This window comes from Ischnura elegans, chromosome 12 (genome assembly GCF_921293095.1).
Source record: "Ischnura elegans chromosome 12, ioIscEleg1.1, whole genome shotgun sequence".
NCBI classification, from domain to species: Eukaryota; Metazoa; Arthropoda; class Insecta; order Odonata; family Coenagrionidae; genus Ischnura; species Ischnura elegans.
In genome coordinates this window covers 82,832,694-82,856,861 of record NC_060257.1, presented here as the reverse complement: position 1 = coordinate 82,856,861, position 24,168 = coordinate 82,832,694, and the positions used below count along the sequence as shown (strand labels likewise).

Sequence of the window (24,168 nt, the reverse complement as noted above, 5' to 3'; positions counted from 1 at the left end):
TCATAATTTAATCATGGGTAGATTAAAGATTTTTTCTGGGGATGGCACAGAGGTCTGACAGGTCACCTTATATTTGATATTAAAAACTAAGTACAACAATTACAGAATTAAATATTCTCTTTGATTTGAAAGTTATTAATATTAAATTAAATGAGTGAGGCTCCATAATATACAAAATAAAATTAATGTAATGATAAAATATTAAAAGTCTTGTCTATCTTTTAAGCATCAGGGGGGAAGAGGGGTGTGCCCTCCCCTAAATCCGCCTAGGAATATAATAATTGTCAAGTAGGTTTGTGGCATGAAAATAAAAAATGCTTAAGTTCAAGGGAATTTTCTCCAACAGAACTGTTAGAGCACCCTTTTCTAATTCAGATGCAAGTTACAAAAAATGAAAATGGAGCAAATTAGAGAACTTGGTGCAGAAGAAAAATCTGCCAGGGAAATATAAGCCTCAGTGATTTTCATTAAGCACACTTTGTTGTCAATTTACATGCATCAAAAAACCATGTACTTCAAAACTCGGCTATACCTGAACCTTGCACAAAACTGAAATTTAGTCAATATCGATTATAAGAAGATATCATGAAATGTAAATATGTATATAATAAATGGAGCTTCAGAGGAAAGACGACTTTTAGTCCCCTCAGCAGATGTATGTATCACAGTTAGTCCACATAAGGGAAAACACAAAAACAATTCCACAGTAAATTGCTGCAAACAATCATGAAGGGAAGGAGTGTTATATTAAGTTTTTGCACTTATGTACTTATTTGTAAGGAAATCTTTATTAATAAGAAACAAAACTTCCATAATTTTTTTTATTGTTTTTACAACAGCTACATCTGTTGTTTGCAACAGTTGGATACATAAAATTTTCACAGACACAACAAGAAAGCATGTAGCATCCACATTAATGCTACAATAGATAATACTCGTACGTCACAATGAATATAAATCATAATTGCACCCTAAAAAATAAAACTTCTGTTCTTTTGACAGACTTAGTCATTACAGCACAGGTGCATTAATAAAATTCTTTAAAAAGAGATTAAAGCCGTAGGTGCACTCCAGAAAGTAATATCTATTTCTTGACTGGTGAGAGAATATCTAGGGCCTTGCCAACATCGCCATTCACAGCTTCCAGAAGAGTAGTTAGCCAACCTCCTTCATTGTTGAATCCCATTGACGTCATTTGAGCCAATGCCTGGTTTATGACGGGCCCTGAAAGAAAAACAAGCAAGCGGTAAATAAGAAATCTTAGCCGAATTACTTAATGAAGCAAGCAAAAAGATGAGATAGTTAGTCATGCTTACGAGGGTGATTCACTTGTTGAAACACAGATCTAGGAGGGTGATGGGGGTGCAACATGTTTCCAGTCACTTGTCCAGGGTGTGACGGTGTAATAGGGTGTGACACTGGGGGTGGGATAGGGTGTGGAATTGGAGAAGGGATAGGAACTGGAATGGGAGGTACCGCCGGAGGTGCAACAATGTTATTAACAGCAACACCAGTGTAGGGATCAATGATTGGTAGAGCAGTTCGCCTAGGACTAGGTGCGGTGGGACAAGGATTATATTGGAACATTTGGGGATTGGGAGGCATGGGTAGATTATGCATGGCATATGGATAGCTTAGCTCATCCCTGAGGTTGGGATATCGTGGCCCAATCGCAGGTGTTGGCTCCGTCACTCCTGAATTTACCTTTACTGGAGAGCTTCCAGAATTAGGGTTGGTTGGTTTGCTTTCGGCACCTTAGAGGAGACAATCATAAGCAATGAAAGTCATATGGTATAACATTGAAAAATAAAAAGCTAAGCAATGATCATAAAATGCAAATGCTTGTAAACACTGTGAAATAAAAATAAAAATCTTAACACTGCAGGCACACATGACTAGTTTTTGGACAATCAATATCAATTTCTTGTGCAAAATAACAGGTTAAGAAACCATGATGATTGTTGAAGAGGGAAATGAGTTTTAAACACCTGCATTCCCACAGTTCATGATTCAAAACCCATAATGCAAATAGATGTTACTGAGTTGTGCAGTTAAGTTCCTCTGAGAGGCATATACTCTGCTGACAATCCTTAACTTTCATATGTACCAGTTTTTGAAGTTGAGAATTTTAATATCATTATGTCCTTAATGTGTGCTTCTCACAGTTTAAATGGATGGTCCATAGCTGGACCAGTAACAGACGTTCAAAAAACAGGGGGATTGTTTTGAAATTGCCTTTCCTTCTGAAACTTTTCTGTTTCCTCACAATGTCTTATCCATCCTCACCTAAGCCTCCCTCTTCCTATTGGTTTTATAGCAGTAATCGATCATTGATTTCCCTACGAATAACATTGCCTAGCTCTGCGTCCACATTTTTCCACTTCCATCTCTTCTCCAAATCTTTTATCATTATCTCCATTATCCAAGAAATTTCATTGCTTGACCCTAAACATAGTAAATTAACTCCTACCCCACTCTTGACTATTCTTTTTTAATCTTATCCCAACCTTCCTCTACAGTCTGCCTATCTCCAATCTCCCAAATACTATTCTCCACTAGTTCCTGCTATTTCCTCCCCATAGTCCCTTCAGAGCTTCAAATCATGCCTTTCTGATTTTCCTCAGGTTTTGAATGTTACGTTGCGTTCCGTAAGAACAATATTGTGATCATGTCCATCCACCACGCAGAAGCTGCTCTACTTTTTCACACTATTCCTTAACATCTGTCCGACTCTGACGAGGTGTTGTCTATCTGGTATCTCCTCATATCCCCTGGACTTTTCCACGAGTGATTCTGCCCTTAATGATGATTGAATCACATGTTTATGATGAATAACTTGCTTCTCTTGCAGAATTCTGCTGCTTTGTCACCCCGATCATTTCCCATTCCCAAACTCAATTCTTTCATTAGGTTACATCTCTCCCTTCCCCAAATGATATGTTTCCGTCCCCAAACACCACTACATTTTTCTTGCGCAGGTTTTCCCAGATTATTTCCTCAAGTGTGTTTCGTATGAAATCATATGTCTAACAGTGTTTTTACGTGACACCATCGCATGGACTACCTTTTGTCTGGCTTCTCCACTTCCACCTATCTGTCTTGGGAGATCCTACCAGGAGTAATTGAGAATTATTCCTGCCAGTGCAGCTATAGGGTCATAGAAATGAGCAAGCCTTTCCACTGTGACAAGGTTGTAGATGAGGAAAAGTTTTCCTCATTAATATTTGTGAAATTCTGCAGATTGGTATTTTTTCATGTGCTACAAAGGCCACAAATAATGCCAAGTTTGAAATCAATTGGGGATGGTTGGATTGAGAGGTATGCTGAATTTACTTGGAATATTCGGAGCAAAGAGAGAAATTCCTCATTTAGAAGAAATTACTGTTCCACTCTCTTTTCCTATTCATTATGTTATAGCCTCATCTAAACATCAATCAATGCCTATTTGCCATAAAATTTGAAGATATATTATTTGAACCAGTCATCTTGTGCACTTTCCCTTTACATTGCAATCAACAGTTGTCACATTGCCAGTAAAAACAAACACAGTTGCAATAAGACTGAAACATTGGGCTCCCAACTGACTTAATTATGAGTAAATAAAAGCATCCTCAGAATAATTGAGTTTAAACATGAAGTTTTTCATGTCATTGAACAGAGCTAAAATAATAAAGAAAATGCACAGCAAAAATAAATATGCAATAACAAATAATAACCTAAATAAGTAGCGAGTGAAGTATCACACAAACTGGTACCTCGATTGATAGATGAAACAGTCCCATAACTACATATTCTTATTACGTGGAGACTAGATACAGGAACTGGTTGGGAACAAGCATTTATGCCGATTGAAACTAATTTTAAGCAACAATACATGCTTTTAATAGATATTGGGCTTTTTCTTGACAACTGGTATCTGTAATTATTTCACTTATCAGATGTAACCCAAACCAATAGTGTACATCTCATTTGACTTCTTCAACTTATAGTTATCTACCACAGTTATGTACTATTTACTGTCATTATCATTAGCATTGAAGGACCTACTCATTTACCTCCAAGGAGAAAGGTGATAGGAAATGAATTTAATTTGGAGGAATCTCAAAAAAAAAAATAATAACATGGACGGCAAAGTCCTCTGCATGGGACACCATGGGAAAACCATTGGAAGACTTCCTGGTACTCTTCAGAAATTTTAACGAAAGAAAAGAAATTTTCAAAGGTGAAGGAGGAGAATTTTTCATGAATTACTTTGGATCACCTTTGCAGGCAGAGCCAATATGATACTTCCATAGATCGAGAAAAGTCTATGCAAGATGGTTTGATGATTGGATGGGTAGTCAAATAGCTTTGATGATTTGGAGGATATCTCCAAGAAACTACAACGTAACATAGTGGGTAATTAAACAAAATAAAAAATGTCACATCATATAAAAAGAAAGCAAGGAAAACCTCTTTAAAATTCTACTAACCTTTTGGACTCTTATCCTTGATCACGACCTCTATAGAGTCAATTAAAGCATCTGCATTAATCACATCCCATTGATCAGCATCTCCATCTGCCTCCGAACTCTTGGATGATCCAGTTGACTTGGGTTGTTTCTCTTCAGAAGCACTCGCCTTAGCCTCTGCTTCGGTTGAGCATGCAGCATTCACCAGTGTATTTTCAGCAGTTTTTTCATCATCCTTGGATTTCTTTTCGTCATCCTTGGATTTCTTTTTGTCATCCTTGGATTTCTTTCCATCATCCTTGGATTTCTTTTTGCCATCGTCTGATTTCTTTTCAGCATCCTTGGATGTCTTTTCAGCGTTAGATGACTCCTCTTTGGCCTTGCTTTTGGCATCCTTGTCCTTCTTAGTCTCCACTTCGATGTTGACATCAATTCCTACATTCAGAGACAATTAAAATTAGCATTTGTAGATAATAATAATTATGATAATATCCAACAGATTGGATGCCAAAACAAGATATTTACGTCAATTATTCATAATGCAAGTAAATTAGAAATGTGTGAGAGCCAAGATTGCAATTCATGGAGATGATGTTGAAACTCAAAGTGAATTATTGATACTTAATAGGTCAAACACAAATTCCTGTTCTCTCAATAAAAAAAGGAATGTTAACAGTGAAACTTTACCAAAATTTTCATGTTATTGTCATCAAATTTTGTACGTTAATCGGCAATGCAATGTCATTACAAAGTCTGATTTGAATTCTGGCCTGAGACCATATATTTAAATCAGAAAAGCTCTCACATAAATTAAGTCATTGAACTTAGCACTCCAATCCATCCGAAATATCAACACAAATAATTGAAAATAAAAATAATTCAGAAAAGAAAGAAAGAAAGTTAGTATCACAAATTTTTGTAAGTTGATACATGTATGAATTATTATTTGAGATAATGGAAGGAATTATAGCCAGAAGGCCTCATTTGGGCTTAAAAAATGTGATCAAATAATAACTGAATAGTTTGACCAGGAATGGAGTTGCAGAGGACCAATAAATTTCTCTCTCCCTAAACACTTTTGTAACATTAATTTGAACTTTTGGTATGCAATGCAATTCAATTTGCTATAATTTTACATTTTCGGCAATAAGACTTCAATTCTACAGCAGAAATAACTTTGAATGGCTTGACTGTAGCCAACAGGCATGGCCCAGAAAGCATCCGGCCTGAGCATACTGAATACGTAAATATTATATTTAACCCTTGGGCTGCCATTAAGTTAGTGATTTCAGCTACCAGCCAGTGCGGGAGAGAAGCAAGGAGTATTTTTCCCTTCTAATCAGGCCGAATATCTCACAGGGAGTGAACCCCTATAATATGGGGAAACCCTTGCTTCTTCCTTACGTGGGATGGGCCTACATTTGAGCAGTTGTCGTGGGTGCATTAACAGCATGGAGCGGGTAGGAAACAACACGAAATGGTCAGTACGATAGGGAATTCCAGGGGGCTCCCCCTGCCATTGGGCCTAGCCCGGGAGATTTAAGACCCTCAGTGAACCTTACAGAGAGTTCAAGTGACCAAGTGCAAGACATTCAGACAGCAATACAGATTTTTGGAAACTCCTGCAGGCAGTCGAGCAATGCTCAAACATTTAAAAATGTTTTTCCCGCAGTTAGAGTGCATAACGTATGAAAACGTTCTCACAGCCTAAGCGCTAAGATACTCAGGTTAAGGTACGCGTTACATTTATTTTTTATTTTATTCTCAAACCACCGAATACAGCTCATATTGGCCATTTTACATTGGGGTATTTGACAAATTTAACAAGTAAACGTACACGAACAACCATGCCCTGGAAAGCGATAGCCTAACCAGGCGGGACTCAAACCCATGACCTCTCGTTTGGCAGGCAAGGACATTACCCCACCACCACGGGGCCGACAAACCACTGGCCGGGTCTGTTGACATGAAAAAAATTAAGAATCACTTTCCCTCTTCCCAAATTAAGATTCTGTCAACTGTGAAATTGCAATAAGTCTTTTCCATTTTATACTCTCCTGGAACCAAGTTCTACCTGCCCAACAAGCTTCTCTATGACATTCTCAAACGGATCTGCTGCTGACTTGATACTCGTTTCATCTCGTTCACATCTACTCTCACCCACCATGTCTAGCACTTCCTCAATCTATTCTCTCTTTGTCCATCTCACCTCCTACAATTTTCCACCATATCCACACCTGAAGCATCTTTCGTCTTTTTATCATCTCTTTCCCGCGTGTTTCCACTTGCTAAGTGCCATGATCTAGACGAGACTGTTAGCTAACCTTTTATTCGAACTTCAACACAATAGGGTAGTTTCCTTCATCAAAGAAAATGAAAGTCATTGATTGCGATTCGTTACCCACTATTAGTGTATTCATAATGTACAAATTATTTGGTTTTAGAAATCCCAGTTTAGACGAATGGCAATGGTCAATTTTAACCGCATTTGAAAAATGCCAGATTGGTGCCCATGCGATGCCACTCCACGCGACGTCACAGGGACCTAGTTTCTATAAGAGTAGATACGAGTTTTACATTGTCTGAGATTACCAATGCATGCATGAGGCACAGAGCTCAGGGAAACGTGTCTTAATAATCACCTATTAAAACTGCCTATGGTCGGAAAGTTTCCTTCGTTTGATAAGGTATTAATAATCGTTATTTAAGCCAAGCACTACCTGCTAGCAACCTGCATCGCAGCGGCGCACACATACTCGCCCCAAGGTCACCTCACTTTGCAGCAGCGGGAACCAGAATGACGTCACATGGGCTTTTCCCAGCTTTCATACCTAGCCGTCGCGTTTTCGTGCGCTTGAAAATTTTCACTTTTTATTTAATTGAGAAAAATGGATATCGCCATTAAAAAACCTAAAGGCGTGAAATGCGTACTCCAGGAGTAATAATCTTTCGATTTATGCAATAAAAAAATAATAAGAAACCACCCTATGATACCCTCATCATCTCTTTACAGTTTATATGTGAATGCCTCCATTGCAATACTATAAAATGAAAATATCCATGGGAATTGTAATTACTTACCCAATGGATCAAGAAGGTAAGCAACAGTTTCACCAATAGATTTCAAGTACGTAACATGCCCATCTTCTTGCTCACCGGTTTTCTTCTCTGCACTGGTGGAAGGCGTTGGGGCAGCAGCCTCTTCTTGTTGCTGTTCCGGCTGGGGCCTTACGCTACTTGGGTCCCAAAAATTTTGGAACATTTGGTGAAACAACCCTGGGAAATGATATCGCTGGCCCTCGGCGCCATAGTCGTGGCTGTGACATGGGCGATGGTGGTATGCATTTCCTCTGCCCCTTCCTTCACCACAATGACTTGCACTCCTGTGTCTCTTGGCAGATTTTGACATTTGGTGCATCAAACGATGACCAAATTCAGGTCTCTGAAATGACCAACACCAAATTACAATTTAGCACATTAGTCAAAAGTGACATGTAGCCAATTGAATATTTAATGAAAAAACAGCATACGAAGCACGAATTGCATACAATACATTGTACTCAAACATTGATTATGGTGATCCTATTCCACGCTCTTAACATCTAGCAAAAACTCATGATGATTATGATTTCCTGATTGGATACTGCATAACATATTTTCTAACTTTGCAATTTTTATTATGCGCCAAAATATTTCAGTATATTTTCCCAAAAGGTCCTTAAAACTTGAAGAATGCCCTTATGGGCAAGTAGCCACAAATTTACTGCAGTAGTGCACGGTGGTATTTGGGTAACCCATACTGATGTTTTGTAGTGAATTCACACACCTAGGGAAACCATAAACTCCATTATGCCAGGTAAATATTTTCTTTGCATAGATATGAAAATTAAATTCATTGTTAGTTATTGGTAGGCATAAAGAAATCTAACAATGTATAGCAGAGGAAAAATATAATGCTTAGCTCATTGGTGTCCGAATGTGGCCAGCTTCAGAACTACTTGAAAATGCTGGGATCCAAAAATTTTGTCCTTTTAATACTCTCGTAAAACGCTGAATTTTCAAACTACACACCTCTTGCACCAAAGAAATTCAATCATATGCATTGCAGAATGACAATGTAGAAAAGACCTCACTACAAATTCTTCCACGGATTTTCCAAATCACCGTTTCATTCACGTCTCACGTATTTTAATCTCATTGGCTCATCTGTGAATGCTGCGGACATATAGGACAGAAACAGCAAGAAAGCACAATTACTCTGGTGTTATAGTAGGTAAGGTACCACACTAAGGGCCAGAGGTTCCACGGATCAACTCTTGATAGCGGATGATCGGTTGCTGAGCACACAATGCCAACATTTTACCTGAAATGCTGCTGATTGAAATCATACATACTTATTTACTAGTCAAATTTAAACCCCTACCTATCACATCCAGTAGGAACATAGACAAAAAGAGTGACATTTGACCACCTTTTCTGTCTCAGGAGTCCCACTTCAGTGCCTCTATTGATAAGTGCATTTGTGATATACTACAGTCTATGATTGCTCCCCCATTTTAAAGGAAAATTTCTACGAGTTTGTCAAAGAAAAGAGAAAGCATAATTTTAAGCCACCAAGAAACCTTGAAGATACCAGTTTCCTGTTTTGAATTTAGCTCCGCGATGCCCTCCACCATATTTTATTTCCAGTAATTTTTCCGTAGATTACGTCGAATCACTTGAAATACTGCTACTATAAACGCCTGGTTACACGATACATTAACACGTACAAGTTAATGTCTAAATGTATGGAAGCACGAATGAACATGAAAATGCACCGTGTAACCACCCAACTTGTGCAAACGGAAAATAGAACCTGTTCTAATTTGGTTGATAATAGTTCTGTTCCACGAAAGCCATTCACGCAAACAGACATCAACTCGTACATGCCAGTGTACCGCGTAACCAGGCCTTAAGAAATCGCAACACCAAAATGATTTATCCAAAGGAAAATGTGGATGCCCTGATTGAGCGTCACTTAGCTCTTTTATATTAGGTCCAAAGCAGTTCATCATGTGATAGATCTAGTAATATTTATACTGAAGTGTACGGTGTAAGTAAAACTTAGTGAAACTTATCCTTTAAGAAAACTTGATTTTCGAACACAAAGTATCCAAAAAATCTATGAATGAAAATAATTAAATTTAAGGATGGTAATAATACAAGTATCTGAGCTTAACTGAAAATGTCTTTTAAATTCTTCACCTTGACAAAAAGTGAGATTCGGGAAAGCGCTAACTATAATTATAATCTATTGCCATGAAAGTTAAATAAATTCAGCAATTAAAGTAATCTAATAATGTGGAAAGTCACTGTATGGAAATTGTATTCAAGATTAAAGAAATGGGAGAGGAATGATTTAATTTTTGTTTGTATCGAAACATTCTTAATATTTAGCTATGTAGCCATTAGATGGATATCATGGACTGGCTCTTATACTGTATTAATGCTAACCATAATCTCTTGATTCTTGGAACAATTTCATCCTATACATGTGGACTTTTTCCTGAATGAAATCCGATCGTTGATCAATCACCATCCTCCAACTCATGTTTTCTCAATTCTCAATACAACCTCCACTTGCGGATATCCAACCCAACACCTTCCCCTCCCCTCCTAACACACACTCCTACCACCCTATCCCCCTGTATATGTTTGCTTACCATTCAAATTTGTTGGGCTTCATAATGACCTATGTGGTTCAAAACATGTCGTACGGACAAAATAAATCAGAGGAAGTCAAAAAAGTCTCCTTTTCATTTTCGAATATTAACTTCCACAGAGTTGAGCCTAATATCATTGAACGAAGCTCCTTGATGATAAACTTCATGCTTTCCATCCAGCTGGTGAATTAATGCCTCCAAGCTTCCTTTAGTCGCAAAGATTCTCTCAGCAATGCTCAAATATATACTAAGACAATTATCTAAAAATCTCTCTGTATACCCCAAAGAGGTTGTAAATATCTGGAGGCCCTTTATCAGAGTTTTTGGCGTGGTCAAATTCCGCCATCTTAGTTTGACAATTTTTGGACTTAGTCTCCGACTGATATTTTGAGGTGGCTAAGTTTTGTACTGAAAATGAACTCCATTAAGTGAAAAATGCTACCATAATCATTAGTATTTTGCCAGTGATTGTCATCGGATTTTTCCCAACGTTCACGATACTTCCATTGATATATAAACTCTGTGTCTGTTAGCCACTTTTCTGGTGGGGATATCCTTGAAAATATACTTTATTTCTGTAATAGTTCATTTCTGTTGGCTATAATGAAATTCAACGCCAGTATAAGTGCAGGTAAATGACTAGTTTACCCTCGTAAAATTTTATTTTCAGCTGAGCTGGTTGCAGAACGTAAGCATTGTGATTGATAATAATTTTTCCCTAGGAAAAGATATTTGAAGCATAACTTCGCAAAACCTACCAATGAAGTAAGAAAAAAGGTTTACATTGAGCATCTCATAAATTATTTTAATGTAATATCAAGTTATGACCAAAAATTTCACCAAATAGTAAGCATTGACCCTTATGGGATTGTCGATTTTGTTGTCAAAGTGGGCGTGGCTTATCCTACCCAAGCACCCCCATTCCAGCCACAATGCACTCCACGCTCGAAACCACAGTGATGCCCCCTCCAGTACATTTACATCATCCTTGCAGTATACCCATAAAATGTACGCATATCCATCACCACAACGTAGTGCTACTTGATTTGTTTTAGTTTCTAGTTCGCAGACAATCACATTGACACACGAGTGATTTGGTCATACTTAGTTACATTTCTGCTTCCTAGTACACCCCACGGATGTACTTGCATTATTACACAGTTATTACTAAGGTGGTATATTTTGATTTGAATTCGGCCTCAAAAACCTCCAAAGAAACATGTTAAGGCATAGTCAGAGATTATCTATGCAAGCATTGCAATATGGCTTCCAAATTTTGCACCAAGTCCTTATAACCACCTTCAGTTAGTTTACAGGAATATTTCGATCAAAAATATTGTAATCCTCTTGAAAACCTGAAAGCGTCTTGTGACCACACGATTTTTTACCAGGCAGATTTATCTATGAAAAATGTTATCACAAATGACTCACCTGCCAGGCCATAGAAGCTGAAAAAATCTTTCATGATTAAAACAGTGACGACTATGTCAAATTAGGCGGAACTTCGTCGCAGTTCCTAATTCCTAGCAATACAATATTCACAAAAAGTACAAAAAACACACTCCTCACTTACCCAAACAATTGGTTCCGGGATCCTAATCATGAAGTGCTCTTTATGGCTCTGGATCCTCTCACACTGGCCACATAAATCGTAATTGGAACACTGAATACACTTGTATCTGAATCCTTTAATTTCTTCGGAGCAAACATCACACCAAACGCTTGCATGCAGAGGACCACCTTATATATAAGGACAAAAAAAATCGACATAAATAAAAACAAACAATCCAATGATACCGGAACTAAAATTGAAAAATGGTTTCTTACCGATTTCATCTCCATTTAAATCAGCGGGCTCTGGATCAGCAATGTCAATCCTTAGCCTATGCACGTCACCAATCATTTCTTGCATAGCAATCATAAGCTCCTCGTCGCTGGATATCAACACTCGATCACCGTCACCATCTGAAATTTCATAAATGTCAACGAACGAATTAGATCTTGCAAATTTGGGTTTTCATCATCCTATCCACAACATCGATCAGATTATTACCCCATAAAAACTTACCTTCCCAAGTCACTTCAAAAGGAATATTTTTTATGGATTGGAAAACCACTTGCAACTTGTCTCGAAGAATGCTATAGCTTGACAACGCACTCCGGGGTAAAATAAATCGCCGAATTTCCGCTTCACTCGAACCTTTACGATGCAAGGTCACTTTAAAAGATGCTGTTTGATCTGACATCTTGACACTATAATGCATTAAAATTAGTATTACAAATGATTAATGACGATTAAGACTGCCATGTAAGAAACGACTAAACATCAATAAACTCACCAGCTACGTCCCTCTGCTTGCGTTGCCAACGGAATCTCACTGTTCACTGGTAGCTGCGGAAGTAAAACCCGGGTTTATATAGAAAAGTCTATGGCGTAAGCGAGAGATAATTTCTCCTAAGGGAGCAGAATACTGTAGAATACAATGGAAGGTTACAGAACTGCAAAATCCAAAAAACGACAGTCAGACTCGATTTATACAATAACTTACCATGGGTATGTGTATTTTCTGTAAGCAATAAACCTCTCTCAATCAATGACATGCAATTTTCATCGACAGTTACCGTGACTCAGACACACGAGAAAATCCCTTTCACCAAAGAACATCCCGAATGATCACGAAAACAAAAATACTGACGTCACTGCATGACGTAATCGACGTAATGGCAGGCCGAGGTCTGCAACCCATTGAAAAATTGCGTATTTGAAAATTATGTCCATTTTAGAGACTAAAATTAAATTGAAATTCGATATTTAAATTTTTAATGCACTTTAAATTGTATTTTAAATTCTTGACGATCATCAATTAATACTTTTATATTAAGCTTAGCTTGTCGTCACGTAAGTTTGTCATATCATACATTCGTGTTTGTATGAAAAATTCATATTGATTTACAAAGATGCACAACGAAATGCGCAATGTTTTCTGCGGTCGGTAGCACGATTTTATTGATAATGGTATAATTTTAATTAAAATGAGGTTATTTCTCTCATTCGTGCGTTGCTACTCTCGTATTACAGCGAGGGACTCGGTGCAGTCTCTCCTCGCTACCTCGAAATATTTCGGTGCCGATAATGTACCGGGAACATGGTCTGTGCTTAAGAGAGTAAAATGTATTTCTCAGGAATGGGACCAAAGCATATCCTGGTTCGGAGGCAATTGCCGCTATATTAGTTCTGAAGTCTCGAAGCACTGCAATGTTGGAACGATTGGGCATATTGATCACGGAAAAACAACATTAACTGCTGCAATAACGAGGATTTCAGAAATTGATGGCTTAGGTAAATTCGTTTCTTATGAAGACATAGACAGGGCACCTGAAGAAAGAGCTAGAGGCATTACAATAAATGCGACCCATGTGGAATATTCCACCAGTTTCAGGCATTATGCTCATACCGACTGCCCGGGCCATGTCGATTTTATTAAGAACATGATATCAGGAACTTCACAAATGGATGCAGCTATTTTAGTCGTTGCTGCGACAGATGGGGTGATGCCACAAACTAGGGAACATATGCTGCTAGCAAAGCAGGTAGGAGTGGAAAAAATGATCGTCTTTATCAACAAGGCTGATCTCGTTGACGAAGAAGTTAGGGAACTTGTGGAAATAGAGATACGTGAACTCCTAACAGACTTTGGCTTTGACGGTATTTCGACGCCGGTCATTGTCGGGTCTGCTCTTCTGGCTCTGAAAGGTGACTCATCCGAGTTTGGAGTGCCATCGGTGAAGAAATTACTAAATGCATTAGACACCTACATCCCAAGCCCCTCTAGAGATTTCACATCACCTTTCGTACTGCCAGTTGATAATGCCTTTACAGTTCCTGGCAGAGGTACGGTGGTGACAGGTACTCTGCTCAAAGGAACTGTTAAAAAGAATGATGAAGCGGAACTAATGGGGTACGACGAAAAAATAAAAACATCAGTGGGTGATATCCAGGTGTTTAAGAAGTCAGTGCCGAAAGCTGTTGCTGGTGAAAACGTTGGTGCATTATTGAGGGGTGTTAAAATAAGTAGTGTTCATAAAGGCATGATGTTGTGTGCTTTCAACAGTGCTGTTATTAGTAACCGTTTCCTCGCGAAGATATATTTTCTTTCGCGTTCTGAAGGTGGTAGAAGGAAGCCAGTGACTAGCAATTACATACAGCAACTATTTAGCAAAACTTGGAGTGTTGCTTGTCGTGTTGACTTGATGGAGGGAGTTTCAATGATAATGCCCGGAGAGCATGCCACCGTTTATCTTACTCTTATTAAGAAAATGGTCTTCAACCCTGGGCAACCATTCACGCTGCGAGAGAATAATATAACAGTTGCCACTGGAATAGTGATTGAGGTGAAGCCTAGTGTACAAGTGCCAAAAGCTAACCTAAGTAAAGTAGCAATCGGGTGAACTTCATCGAGCAGCAAGTCTATCAAGGCGTATCATTTCAGAACTCTTTGTGTTGGAGTGAAAAGGCTGCCTGTTTTGTTTGTACCTTAAGCCACCTCATGTAATTGTGAATAATTTTGTTGATATGGAATGTTAATTAAATTTGTTATAAGTACGACACCTGTGGAGATATTTCTTCTCGAGTAAAAGTAGTTCATAGTTTTCACTTTTGAGCTTTTTTAAATATGCAGCAAACCAGCATTTTATTGACGTTTATAACAAGGCAGTAGTCAAGGGGTAGGGTTAGTGGGGTTTAAATCCTCACCCCCGGAAGGAGATTGTCTTGACATGGAGTGGTGATAGTGAAGATTCTTTTCCTTATTCCAAATTGCTTTTATTTTCAGAGTGATTTTGCTTTCAGGTATTTACCCTATAAGTGCCACATGGTCGATCTATCGACCCGCGAGGTATGTGTGAAAAGTGCAAGTCACTTTTTTTTCAACTCACCCCTTGTATTTTTTGTGCTTTATGTAGCCTTTGTAACTAATTTTTTTAGCCTCTGTTATGCTTTTACATACTGGTAAGTATTAAGGGTGCACGAAAAAACATTAGCTTCAGAAAAAGAGTATTGGGCCTCATTTATATTTTTAAGTGAAAATCTACAAATTTGCCAAAAATCCCTGGTATTCTTCAGTATACTGAAGTATACATACCAAGCAAAATAGGCTGTTGTACTATAAGGGTCAAGGCATAATTAAATATATTAATATTGAACAGAGAAACTATATGAGATTCTTTTAATGATGAAATACTATCACAAGTTTTTAGAGACCATGACACAGCATGCATCGCGGAAAATTATACCAGTATAAGAGGGTGGCTAAGTCATTTAGGATTTACCCATTCAATATAAACTGATAAAGCAGAAAATAATCAGAATTGGATTGATATTTTTCAATCAAAACTGGAGATGAAAAAAAAGATGGAACTCCACAAAGACTCGAGAGCACCTATCCAAATATGTTGTACGCCATACAAATGCTAGAACCCAACTGAAGGCAAAATTTACAGTTGGAAGCATGCTCTTACAAGAGAAATACTCTCATACAAGAGTGAAAAAAGGGCATGTTAATTCACGTGGTCTGTTGAGTGGCTTGGATGGAACTATGTCAACTGGTGTGCTCTGGGCCAGAGGTGCCGTGAGGGGGGGGGGAGTTTGTAGGATAAAACCCCTCCCCCAGAGCTCTCAGGAATTTTTAATTTAAATCTATTTTACTTAACTGGATTAATATTACTTATAGAATAGTGTGAGGATTAATAAAATATCCCTCAGAAGACCATAAAAATCACCATTTTGTACGATTTATCTTAATTTTTTTCCTGCAGAGGGCCTCCGCACCACCAGCTTACCACGGCGGGTATGCCATACCCCCAGTCCCCCAAGAATTAGTTGCGCCTGAAACCTAGCCTTAATTCCTAGCTGCATCCCTGCTCTGGGCTGAATATGTTTAGAGATGGTGCATTATAAAACATGGGACAACATTTAAATTTTTAGAAAAGGTAAATTATTAATTATTCTTAAGCCATTAGATTGCGTGAGGTGATATTGGCAATTTTTGTCCCCCCCCCCCCTTTAGTGGGATATCACGAGATTTGGCTCGATCCCCTTCCTCCAACCTCTCGTGAGATTATTCAAAATGCATATTTTCAGTGTAAATACGAAAATCTATACTTCATGGTGATTATACAAAAATATTGTTCAAATATTTTTATTTACGATAAGTTTAGATTAGTATTGAAGATTACTAAGATAGCAACTTTACTCTGCTTCTTGCAGAAAAAAAATATGTGATACTTGCCAGGACCCCCCACATGAGATTGTGTGAGAATCAGCTTTTCCCCCTCCCCGGTAAATGCTTCACGCAATTAATGGATTCTCTCTTACCCTTTAATTCTTGTAGCTAGAAACATTTAAAGGGGCTGGGACCTTAGGCTGGTTTATCCAATCCCAACAATCTTCGCAAACCTTAAAGCATAACATGGTATATCACCTTGAGATGGGAAACAGAGGTCTTCTTTTTGGGGAGAGGATGAGTCAGATGAGTTTGCACAATATAACATTGGTGGCAGAGCTTAATTTCAGCCAGAAAGCAATGGAATGGTACTCGGACACCTCTCAGGGAAAATTGGAGTAGAACAAAAAAAAGTCATCGTCTTTTTTGTGCTTGTTAAAACATGATTCCTCACTGTAAATTTTATTAAAAGTTAAAAAAATCAGAAATTTTACGGGGGCATCAGCTAATATTTGAAAATTATGCGTGGATTGTGCGTGTAGGTGAGTATGCGTTCCAGTGCCTAAAATTTTAGAAATTACGCACTCCTTGGTGGCATACAATAACTCTCAGTGGTAATGTGTCTGAGGCCAAATATTTGTAGACCAGTGGCTTATAACAGATTCACATAATTTGAACACTTCTCAAATCTGGGGAAATAAAAAATCATCGAGAGCAACCTTAAAGATTGCAATCTTTACCATCTTCCAGGAATTATGGGGTGGAGCACCCCCCTTAATCCACAACTAAGCGGATAAGTCAAATTTCTAAAATTGGAGTTGTGGGTTGTAGCAATGCCAGGACCAATGGGCTAGTGTTTCTGATTTTTGTTGCCAATTTGAAGTCGGTCATTTGCCTTCAATAAATTAACGTGTACGCCCTCTTCTATTTCATGTAGTGGGTTGAAGGTGTTGTCATTTGTCCAATAGTTGGCAAAGAGAGGGAGGGGATGGTTTGGCTGTGTATGGCAGGTGTTGAATTTTCCATGACCATTACGGCAAGAATTACTATGTCTATGTCATGACTGCCATTTTGGCTGCTGTGTGGTCTTTTCCCTCTGTTCCTTTCCCTCACACATCTCATGAATTTAAACTGCTCTTATCTATGACCATAGAAGCCTCTTATTATTAATCTATTCCTGGTTGCAAAACTTTATGATTCTAGGTAATAAAAGCTGCAAAGAGAAACTATTTTTCAAGCAATAAGCAACCAAAATTCAGTGATTTTCTCAATAATTTTAAGGCCCCTTAATGCACCACAGACACTGTCATTGACATTAAAACACCCAGAAATGTCAACAAATAGTATAAATAACACTCACTGCTTGGTGTTTGGCTATCTTTAGAAAAGGTCCATTTAAAAGTTTATCAAAAAAGTTATAAAAAACCTGGTTCAGCACAAGCAGTACAACAGCATCATTGATATCTATATCTTGGGCAATGAAACATTATTTCATTTACTGGGTTCATAACAACTCATCAACCAGAAATAAGGGGGTGTGAGGAGCCCTATCCTCACCCATCCCAACCAACTCTGAGTAGAATCACAGGGTGATCACGTTAGCTGATTTTTCATCTTGTTCTCATGAAATATATCCCAATAGATTGTGATTGATAATTACATCCATTAAAACTAATGACACTGAAAGGGGTGAAAATAAAACTATCCTTCACTTAAAAGTACCTTAAATTTTTTGCGTTTTACGTTGAACACTCTTCTCAGGAATCTTCTACAATAGATAACAGTAGAAAGATAAGTTTCAAAGCTCCTGTATTATCAACAATGCTATAAATTACTCATAGTACACAGAGAGCCATAATTGATACTTATTACAAAAGTCAACCCTTTTTACACTTACATAGTTCCAATACCTGTCTCAAAATACATATCTTTTCTACACATCACTTTCCACTGAGACAATACATTTTAAAATCCATATTTAGCTTGTGTTTGTTTGCGAGACATTTTATTTTGAGCCCACTGGTTCTTCAGCTCAAGCTCACGTTCCTTGGCCTAGAAAAGAAAAAAAATTGTTAATATAAAGATATTGATGATAAATTAATACTCACCTCAATGTCAATTTTTCATGAACCGAGCCATTTGAATGCTTTTTCAGAAAACCTTTTACTGTTTGGCACAAATATCCAAAAAGCCTAATGTAAATTTTAACCAAGAATTATGAACAGGAATATTTCAACTGCATTAAAACATTCAATTGCATTATCAAATGGTCATCTAACAACAAGAGGAAGCTGGAATTCTCCAGAGCAACAACAAAGGATCAGTTTTTAAGGCGATTACGTTGGCGAAGAGGAAAGTGTGCAAATAAAATTAAATCGAAACTTGAAGCTTGTATGAGGTGGAGGGGCTCCATATTATCAATAAAAGACAAATAGGAAGTGCGAAAGATCCACAGAGAAAAAATCATTCGCCTTTACTGGGATTCGAACCCGAACCTTGTCCGGTAGTGTCCGCAAATATCCACAGGGAAGAATGACGCCTCGGTAACTTAACTGGCTAAAGCACTCGACCGGAAATCGGGGGATCTGGGTTCGAATCCCGGTCAAGGCGAATGATTTTTTCTCTGTGGATCTTTCGCACGATTGTGCATTGCGGGTGACTCCCGTAAAAAGTTATCACCACGGCTAGTCCCGGTATACTTTAAACCCGACAAATAGGAAGTAACAAAGCGTGTTTTATTGATAATATGGCATGCAAATAGACATTCATAGGTAGATATCTTAAGTTTTTAATGCGCAAATGATATTGCCAATATAATTACTACAATGGAGAGGAGTCACAAATATGGAATACAATTTCCTCTTATAAAATTAACTTAGCAGAAAATGGGACTCCACCATTCGAGCGCAAAGAGTAAACAAAATGTGGAAGGAAAATGCTTCTCAATTGTCGCCCGATAACCACAGGGATTAGGGCATCCACATTTGAAATATCTCTCCATAAACTGAGCTAATTCCTATGACTTTAATTAGCTTCCTCCTATCAAATCAGCATCAGACAGAAACATTTTCATTTTTGATTTATGCAAAGTTCATTTATCCCAAGTATGTTCAATTCAAAATTATGTTCAAGTATCATTGATTATTTCCACAGGATACGAGTTAGCCAAATATTTTTCACGGACATTAATAGATCCAGTTTACACTAATAGGTAAAGAGAAATTGGGATGAGTACGTGGAATGATAATGATAATAGTCATTCATTTCTCAGCAGGTGGATGATTTTACCAATAACAACTTAGAGGAGCTTACTAGAAGGAGGAGAGGAGAACTTACTTGTGCTAGCTGAGAAGACTTTTCCCCAAACGTTGGCAAAGATCAATGAATGAATTAATATTTTTATTATGCTCTAGGTAACAGGGGCGCAGCTAGGGGGGGTTTTAGCTGCAACTAATACTTTGGGGTGTGGGGGCATTGCATACCCGCCAGGGTAAGTGTTGTGGGGGCCCTCCTCCAGAAAATTTTAAGATTAATGGTTCAAAATGGCGAGTTTTACGGCTTTCTGAGGGATATTTGATTAATCCTAACACTATTCTATAAGTAATACTAATCTATTTAGTAAAATGGATTAAACGTAAAAATTTCTGTGAGCTCTGGGGAGGTTTTATCCCCAAAAATCCACCCCTCGCTGCACCACTGTTAGGTAAAACCTATAAGAGCAAAAGAATAGAAAAATACACATAGTGTTCTACTCTTATTAAATAACAAGATGAGTGCAGGACTAACGTAAGTACAAATACTTAAATATCTATACATACACAAATAAAGCAGGTGTTAATGTTATCTTGAAGCCATATATCATTAAAGTATGAGTCTCACAAGAGAGCTAGAAGTGAGAGGCCCTTGATACTGTTAAACTACTCAGGGGATATGTATTTGACATTACCAAGCTACCACTGATGCTGACAACACAACTTATACATGAAATATATTTTAGGGCAGATAAAAAAGCTACTAAAACATTTAGATTACCTGAAAAGCGAGGTAGGTTATTTGATGCTTCCGACGCTGTTGCGTGGTTGGGCCATCTCTTTTTCGGTGACTGTGACTTCTTGTTTCCTGTTCCTCAGTAAACTGTTTTGTAAGCCATTCCTTGGGATCGGGTAAGTGCATTGCACCAGAAACATCAATGACTTGTGCCTCAATTATCTCCTCACGTCCACGGCGACCACAGAGTCGATTAATCTAAATTATATAAACTTAGCATTAACAAGAGTTCATATACATTAGTTAATACTAGGGATGGTCAGATCGTATACCTCGTATCCATATATCCGCAGATATTGCCCCTCATCGGATACATCAGATCCAAAGTCGCGGAAGACATCAGATCTGGATCCGAAATTTTAAATAATAGCTTAATAGTAAGGGTGGAAAGAGTTCCCATTCTATCTTTGAATGCGCCGCCGCATGCGATTCTTGTCCTACTCATGAACCGTTTTGTTTCAAAGCTCTCGCAGAGGTTACTTAGGAGAATTTCAGCCGTGTAAAATAAAAAAGGCAAAATACGACTGGCACATAGTGTGACTCTTCCCAAGAGATTGAACAATCATTGGGGGAATCTCATTGTCAGGAATTTGAAAATGCATTTGGATCCGAAAATATCCGATCCGAAAGATCCGGCCCAAAAAAATCAAGAATCCGATCCGAATCTGGGTCCGAAAAAAATCCTGGATCCGTACATCCCTAGTTAATATTAAACCAATTTCTACCAAATGTGGAGTGTAAACCACCATTGTCCTTTCCAGATGGGAAGGTGCAACAAGCCAGGGCCAAAATGATTGAAGATGGGTGAAAAGGTTCTTCACCTCCTCCTCCACATTTTTGCATGGGCAGTCTAAAGGGAACCTTCTATAAACAAAAAAAAAACCTTCTCAAATATAATTTTACTGAGGTAGTGTGTTACTTAGTAGTACTGAAAACCACACATGAATTGCCATGAAGAGAAGATGACCGTGACTCCATCACTTATGGCTAAGAGAAGATTCAACCATAAAGAGGATGTAATCCTGAAAAGGTAAATACACAAAGAATCGACGTTTTTTTCACATAAAACATGGGGAGAGTAGGGTACCCAAAATTGATTAAGGTATTCAGGTACATATTTGGAATGAACCAGGGAAAGGCATTTAATAAAAAAATATGGCTACAATTAAGCACCCAGGGTTATGTTGGGAAAATATATTTGGGTGGGCCCTATCCAAAAAAATCAGTAGCTGGAATAAGGGATGCAAAAAATCTTCGGATTAGCCACTGACCAGTGGTGTAGGACAAGAATCACATGCGACACATACGAAGAGAGAAACGGAACTCTTTCGGAATTTAAAATTTCGGATCCAGATCTGATGTCTTCCGCAACTTTGGATCCGATGAAGGGCAATTTCCGGGGATGTTTGGATCCGAAGTATCCGATCCGACCATCACTAACTTTAACGAATTTAAATACAAATTAGCTCTAAACTTAGGGCCTATTTTACATGCTTTTGGTATGCTAAAATCCTGTGGTAGATCCAGAGAGGTGCTTAGGGGGCTATAGCCCCCCTTGGGTATCCAATTTACACTAGACAGAACGGTAATTTTCTTCAGATCTCCACTACTGTTGGGAGGTTACCCCTCACTAAGCCCCCCCCCCCCCACCCTTGCCCCCTTCCTGGATCCACCACTGATAGCTACCAAAGGAAATACATTAAGAGCTCAGGCTTCACTTAGTGGAACCACATATCTATAGTACAAAATAAATCACTTACTTACCTTGAGTTTCAACTAATATACGTAAATACCCTTGATAGCGACTATATACATATTAGTTGAAACCCAGGATCGGAACAATAAAAGTTTTTGAGAAACATTACTATTTGTTAAGTGATTTATTTTGCACAATACTGAAGAAAAGTTGTCCATCAAATTAACAGTGTACAATGATTCTATTCACAGCTTTACGATCGCAGAATCAAACTTTATCAGCTTTGTATATCTAGGGGTAACAACACACAGGTAGGAAATTTTTAATGCTTCACTCACAGCATCGTCGTCCAACTGAAGGGCATTTTCTTCCTGAGGTTCTGGCAGCGCTTCAGGCAGAGGAGTGACAATATCATTTTCTGATGGACGCTGTGGGAAAATGGGAGCCGACGAAGACGTAGAAGCTTCACTGTAGTTAGAGGAAATACCGGCTTGATTCAATAGGTTTTCACCAGGATTTGCCGTTAGGGGGTCGTTCAATAGATCGATGGTAGGATTAGGGCATACAGGGATTTGGGTTGAACCCGTAAGAGAAAAGAAATCGGTCTCTTCATCGCCTTCTTCACCAGACTCATCGCCAGAGTCAGCATAGTTGATGAGAGATCCTGATTTACTCTTTTGAGGATTTCCTGGAGGTAAAGTGGGCTTCGAAGGGACTTTCGGAGGTGGAGGCTTGGAAACAACTCTTGGAATTAATTTACGATTGGTTTCTTTGACAATTAGATTTTTCGGGGCAGGCAGAAGGGAAAATAGGCCAGATCCTTTCTGAAATAGAATAAAAATATATATAAAATTCACACCTTCCTAGATCGATAGAGAGTGTAAAAAATATCTGTATACAAGCAGTGACAGAAAGCACAAGCTACAAGTGGACTCACAGCTGAAGGCTTCAACTTCTTGGGTTTAGATTCTCCATCTTCTTCTTCATCGAACTGTGAAAATAGCATCACAAAAAATAAAAATAATGAGTGACAAACGAAAGAGAATAACTACATTTAATTCCATAGGAGAAAAAGCACAGTCGCCTACACAAATAGCTGGCATAACTTACTTCCGATAATGAGGGAAGTGTAATTTTGACGGTTTTCTTTATAGCACTGTTGGCGCTAGCACCTTTCGATGAGTTACGAGGTTTCAGAGAATCATCGCTCTTGTTCGCACTCGAAGTTGTTGGACCAGACGAATTTTTGGGGAATGATGTCCGTGAAAACAATAGCCTGCTCGTTATGTCTTCCTCAGTATATGAGGTATGACATTCTTTCGGTTTAGGGAGAACATTGGCAAAGTTAGTGCTATCTTTTTCCACTATGTCTGCGGCATTGTCTAACCGATTCAGAGGTTTTTTCTCAGCAACACTGACACTTTTAATGACTTGTGCTTCTAAGGGTGGCTTTTCAGTTGACTTCGAGGCTTCATTGTCTTCTTCTCCTTCTTCATCAGAAGATATATCGCTGTTTTCATAGGCAACAAGGGACATAATGGGATTGGATTCAACCACGAAAGAGGGAATCGCACTAGCACCAAAGTTAGTAAATAAACAGGATAAACAGCTTTCACAAACAAGCACAAAATTGGCATAAATAAAGTTAGAACCAGGGATGCTAAAACGCGCGCTAAATATGGTATATCTCACAGGATACTACGATTTAGAAAAGAAACAACAACTATTATTAAAGACTATGTATCAAAATTTAAGGCATTGAACTGGATTATTTTTTATCAAAAATCTAATACAACTAAAAAGTATTACATCAAGACAAGACATGAACTAAATGCTACTTATTGTGATGAAGAATCACAATTTAACGCCTGAATGTATTCTATCTTGTACAAAATGCCAACTTAACGTCGATAATATCGATTCATCGAAAATCACAGTTTAGAGAGGCGCGTATTTTGAAAGCTCTGAACAAGGGGATTTAAATAGAGGAGGCCACATTCCATTCGGGTTGATTTCTGTCGGCAGTTTGGTTAAGATGTCTGCATCGCTGC

The 24,168-nt window shown here is 38.2% G+C and overlaps 3 protein-coding genes across 7 annotated transcripts; 1 reads left to right on the top strand and 2 right to left on the bottom strand.

Moving 5' to 3' along the window:
* Window positions 1-807: 807 nt before the first annotated feature.
* On the bottom strand, window positions 808-12,852 carry LOC124169811 (sequestosome-1). 5 transcript variants are annotated; one of them, XM_046548582.1, is made up of 9 exons: window positions 12,703-12,852; window positions 12,493-12,545; window positions 12,222-12,406; window positions 11,981-12,118; window positions 11,727-11,893; window positions 7,533-7,893; window positions 4,473-4,886; window positions 1,705-1,754; window positions 808-1,224 (listed from the first exon to the last, which is right to left on the bottom strand). In XM_046548582.1, exons 1-9 carry the CDS (start codon window positions 12,703-12,705, stop codon window positions 1,213-1,215), a joined length of 1,383 nt encoding a protein of 460 aa, XP_046404538.1. In that variant the 5' UTR covers window positions 12,706-12,852; the 3' UTR covers window positions 808-1,212. The 5 variants fall into 5 exon arrangements, with proteins under 5 accessions (XP_046404538.1, XP_046404535.1, XP_046404534.1 ...); XM_046548579.1 differs by having other exon boundaries at window positions 1,317-1,754; window positions 12,493-12,624; window positions 12,703-12,851; XM_046548578.1 differs by having other exon boundaries at window positions 1,317-1,754; window positions 12,703-12,851.
* Window positions 12,853-13,123: 271 nt separating this feature from the next.
* On the top strand, window positions 13,124-14,759 carry LOC124169813 (elongation factor Tu). Its single transcript, XM_046548584.1, has one exon. The coding sequence runs from the start codon at window positions 13,187-13,189 to the stop codon at window positions 14,600-14,602; it is 1,416 nt and encodes a 471-aa protein (XP_046404540.1). The 5' UTR covers window positions 13,124-13,186; the 3' UTR covers window positions 14,603-14,759.
* Window positions 14,760-18,166: 3,407 nt separating this feature from the next.
* LOC124169370 (proline-rich protein PRCC) lies at window positions 18,167-23,891 on the bottom strand. The gene is made up of 5 exons (XM_046547960.1): window positions 23,228-23,891; window positions 23,055-23,108; window positions 22,456-22,941; window positions 20,407-20,619; window positions 18,167-18,426 (listed from the first exon to the last, which is right to left on the bottom strand). Exons 1-5 carry the CDS (start codon window positions 23,651-23,653, stop codon window positions 18,340-18,342), a joined length of 1,266 nt encoding a protein of 421 aa, XP_046403916.1. The 5' UTR covers window positions 23,654-23,891; the 3' UTR covers window positions 18,167-18,339.
* Window positions 23,892-24,168: the final 277 nt, after the last annotated feature.

Bases quoted from the DNA above. Each gene is read 5' to 3' on its own strand.
- LOC124169811 (XM_046548578.1), bottom strand. The intron at 12,119-12,221 runs GTAAGTTTTTAT...ATGAAATTTCAG, and splicing joins TTTTGAAGTGACTTGGGAAG to ATGGTGACGGTGATCGAGTG. The intron at 4,887-7,532 runs GTAAGTAATTAC...CTCTGAATGTAG, and splicing joins TTACCTTCTTGATCCATTGG to GAATTGATGTCAACATCGAA.
- LOC124169813 (XM_046548584.1), top strand. From the start codon at position 13,187: ATGAGGTTATTTCTCTCATTCGTGCGTTGCTACTCTCGTATTACAGCG.
- LOC124169370 (XM_046547960.1), bottom strand. From the start codon at position 23,653: ATGTCCCTTGTTGCCTATGAAAACAGCGATATATCTTCTGATGAAGAA. The intron at 22,942-23,054 runs GTGAGTCCACTT...ATTCTATTTCAG, and splicing joins AGAAGTTGAAGCCTTCAGCT to AAAGGATCTGGCCTATTTTC. The intron at 18,427-20,406 runs GTAATCTAAATG...TTTCTTTTCTAG, and splicing joins TAACCTACCTCGCTTTTCAG to GCCAAGGAACGTGAGCTTGA.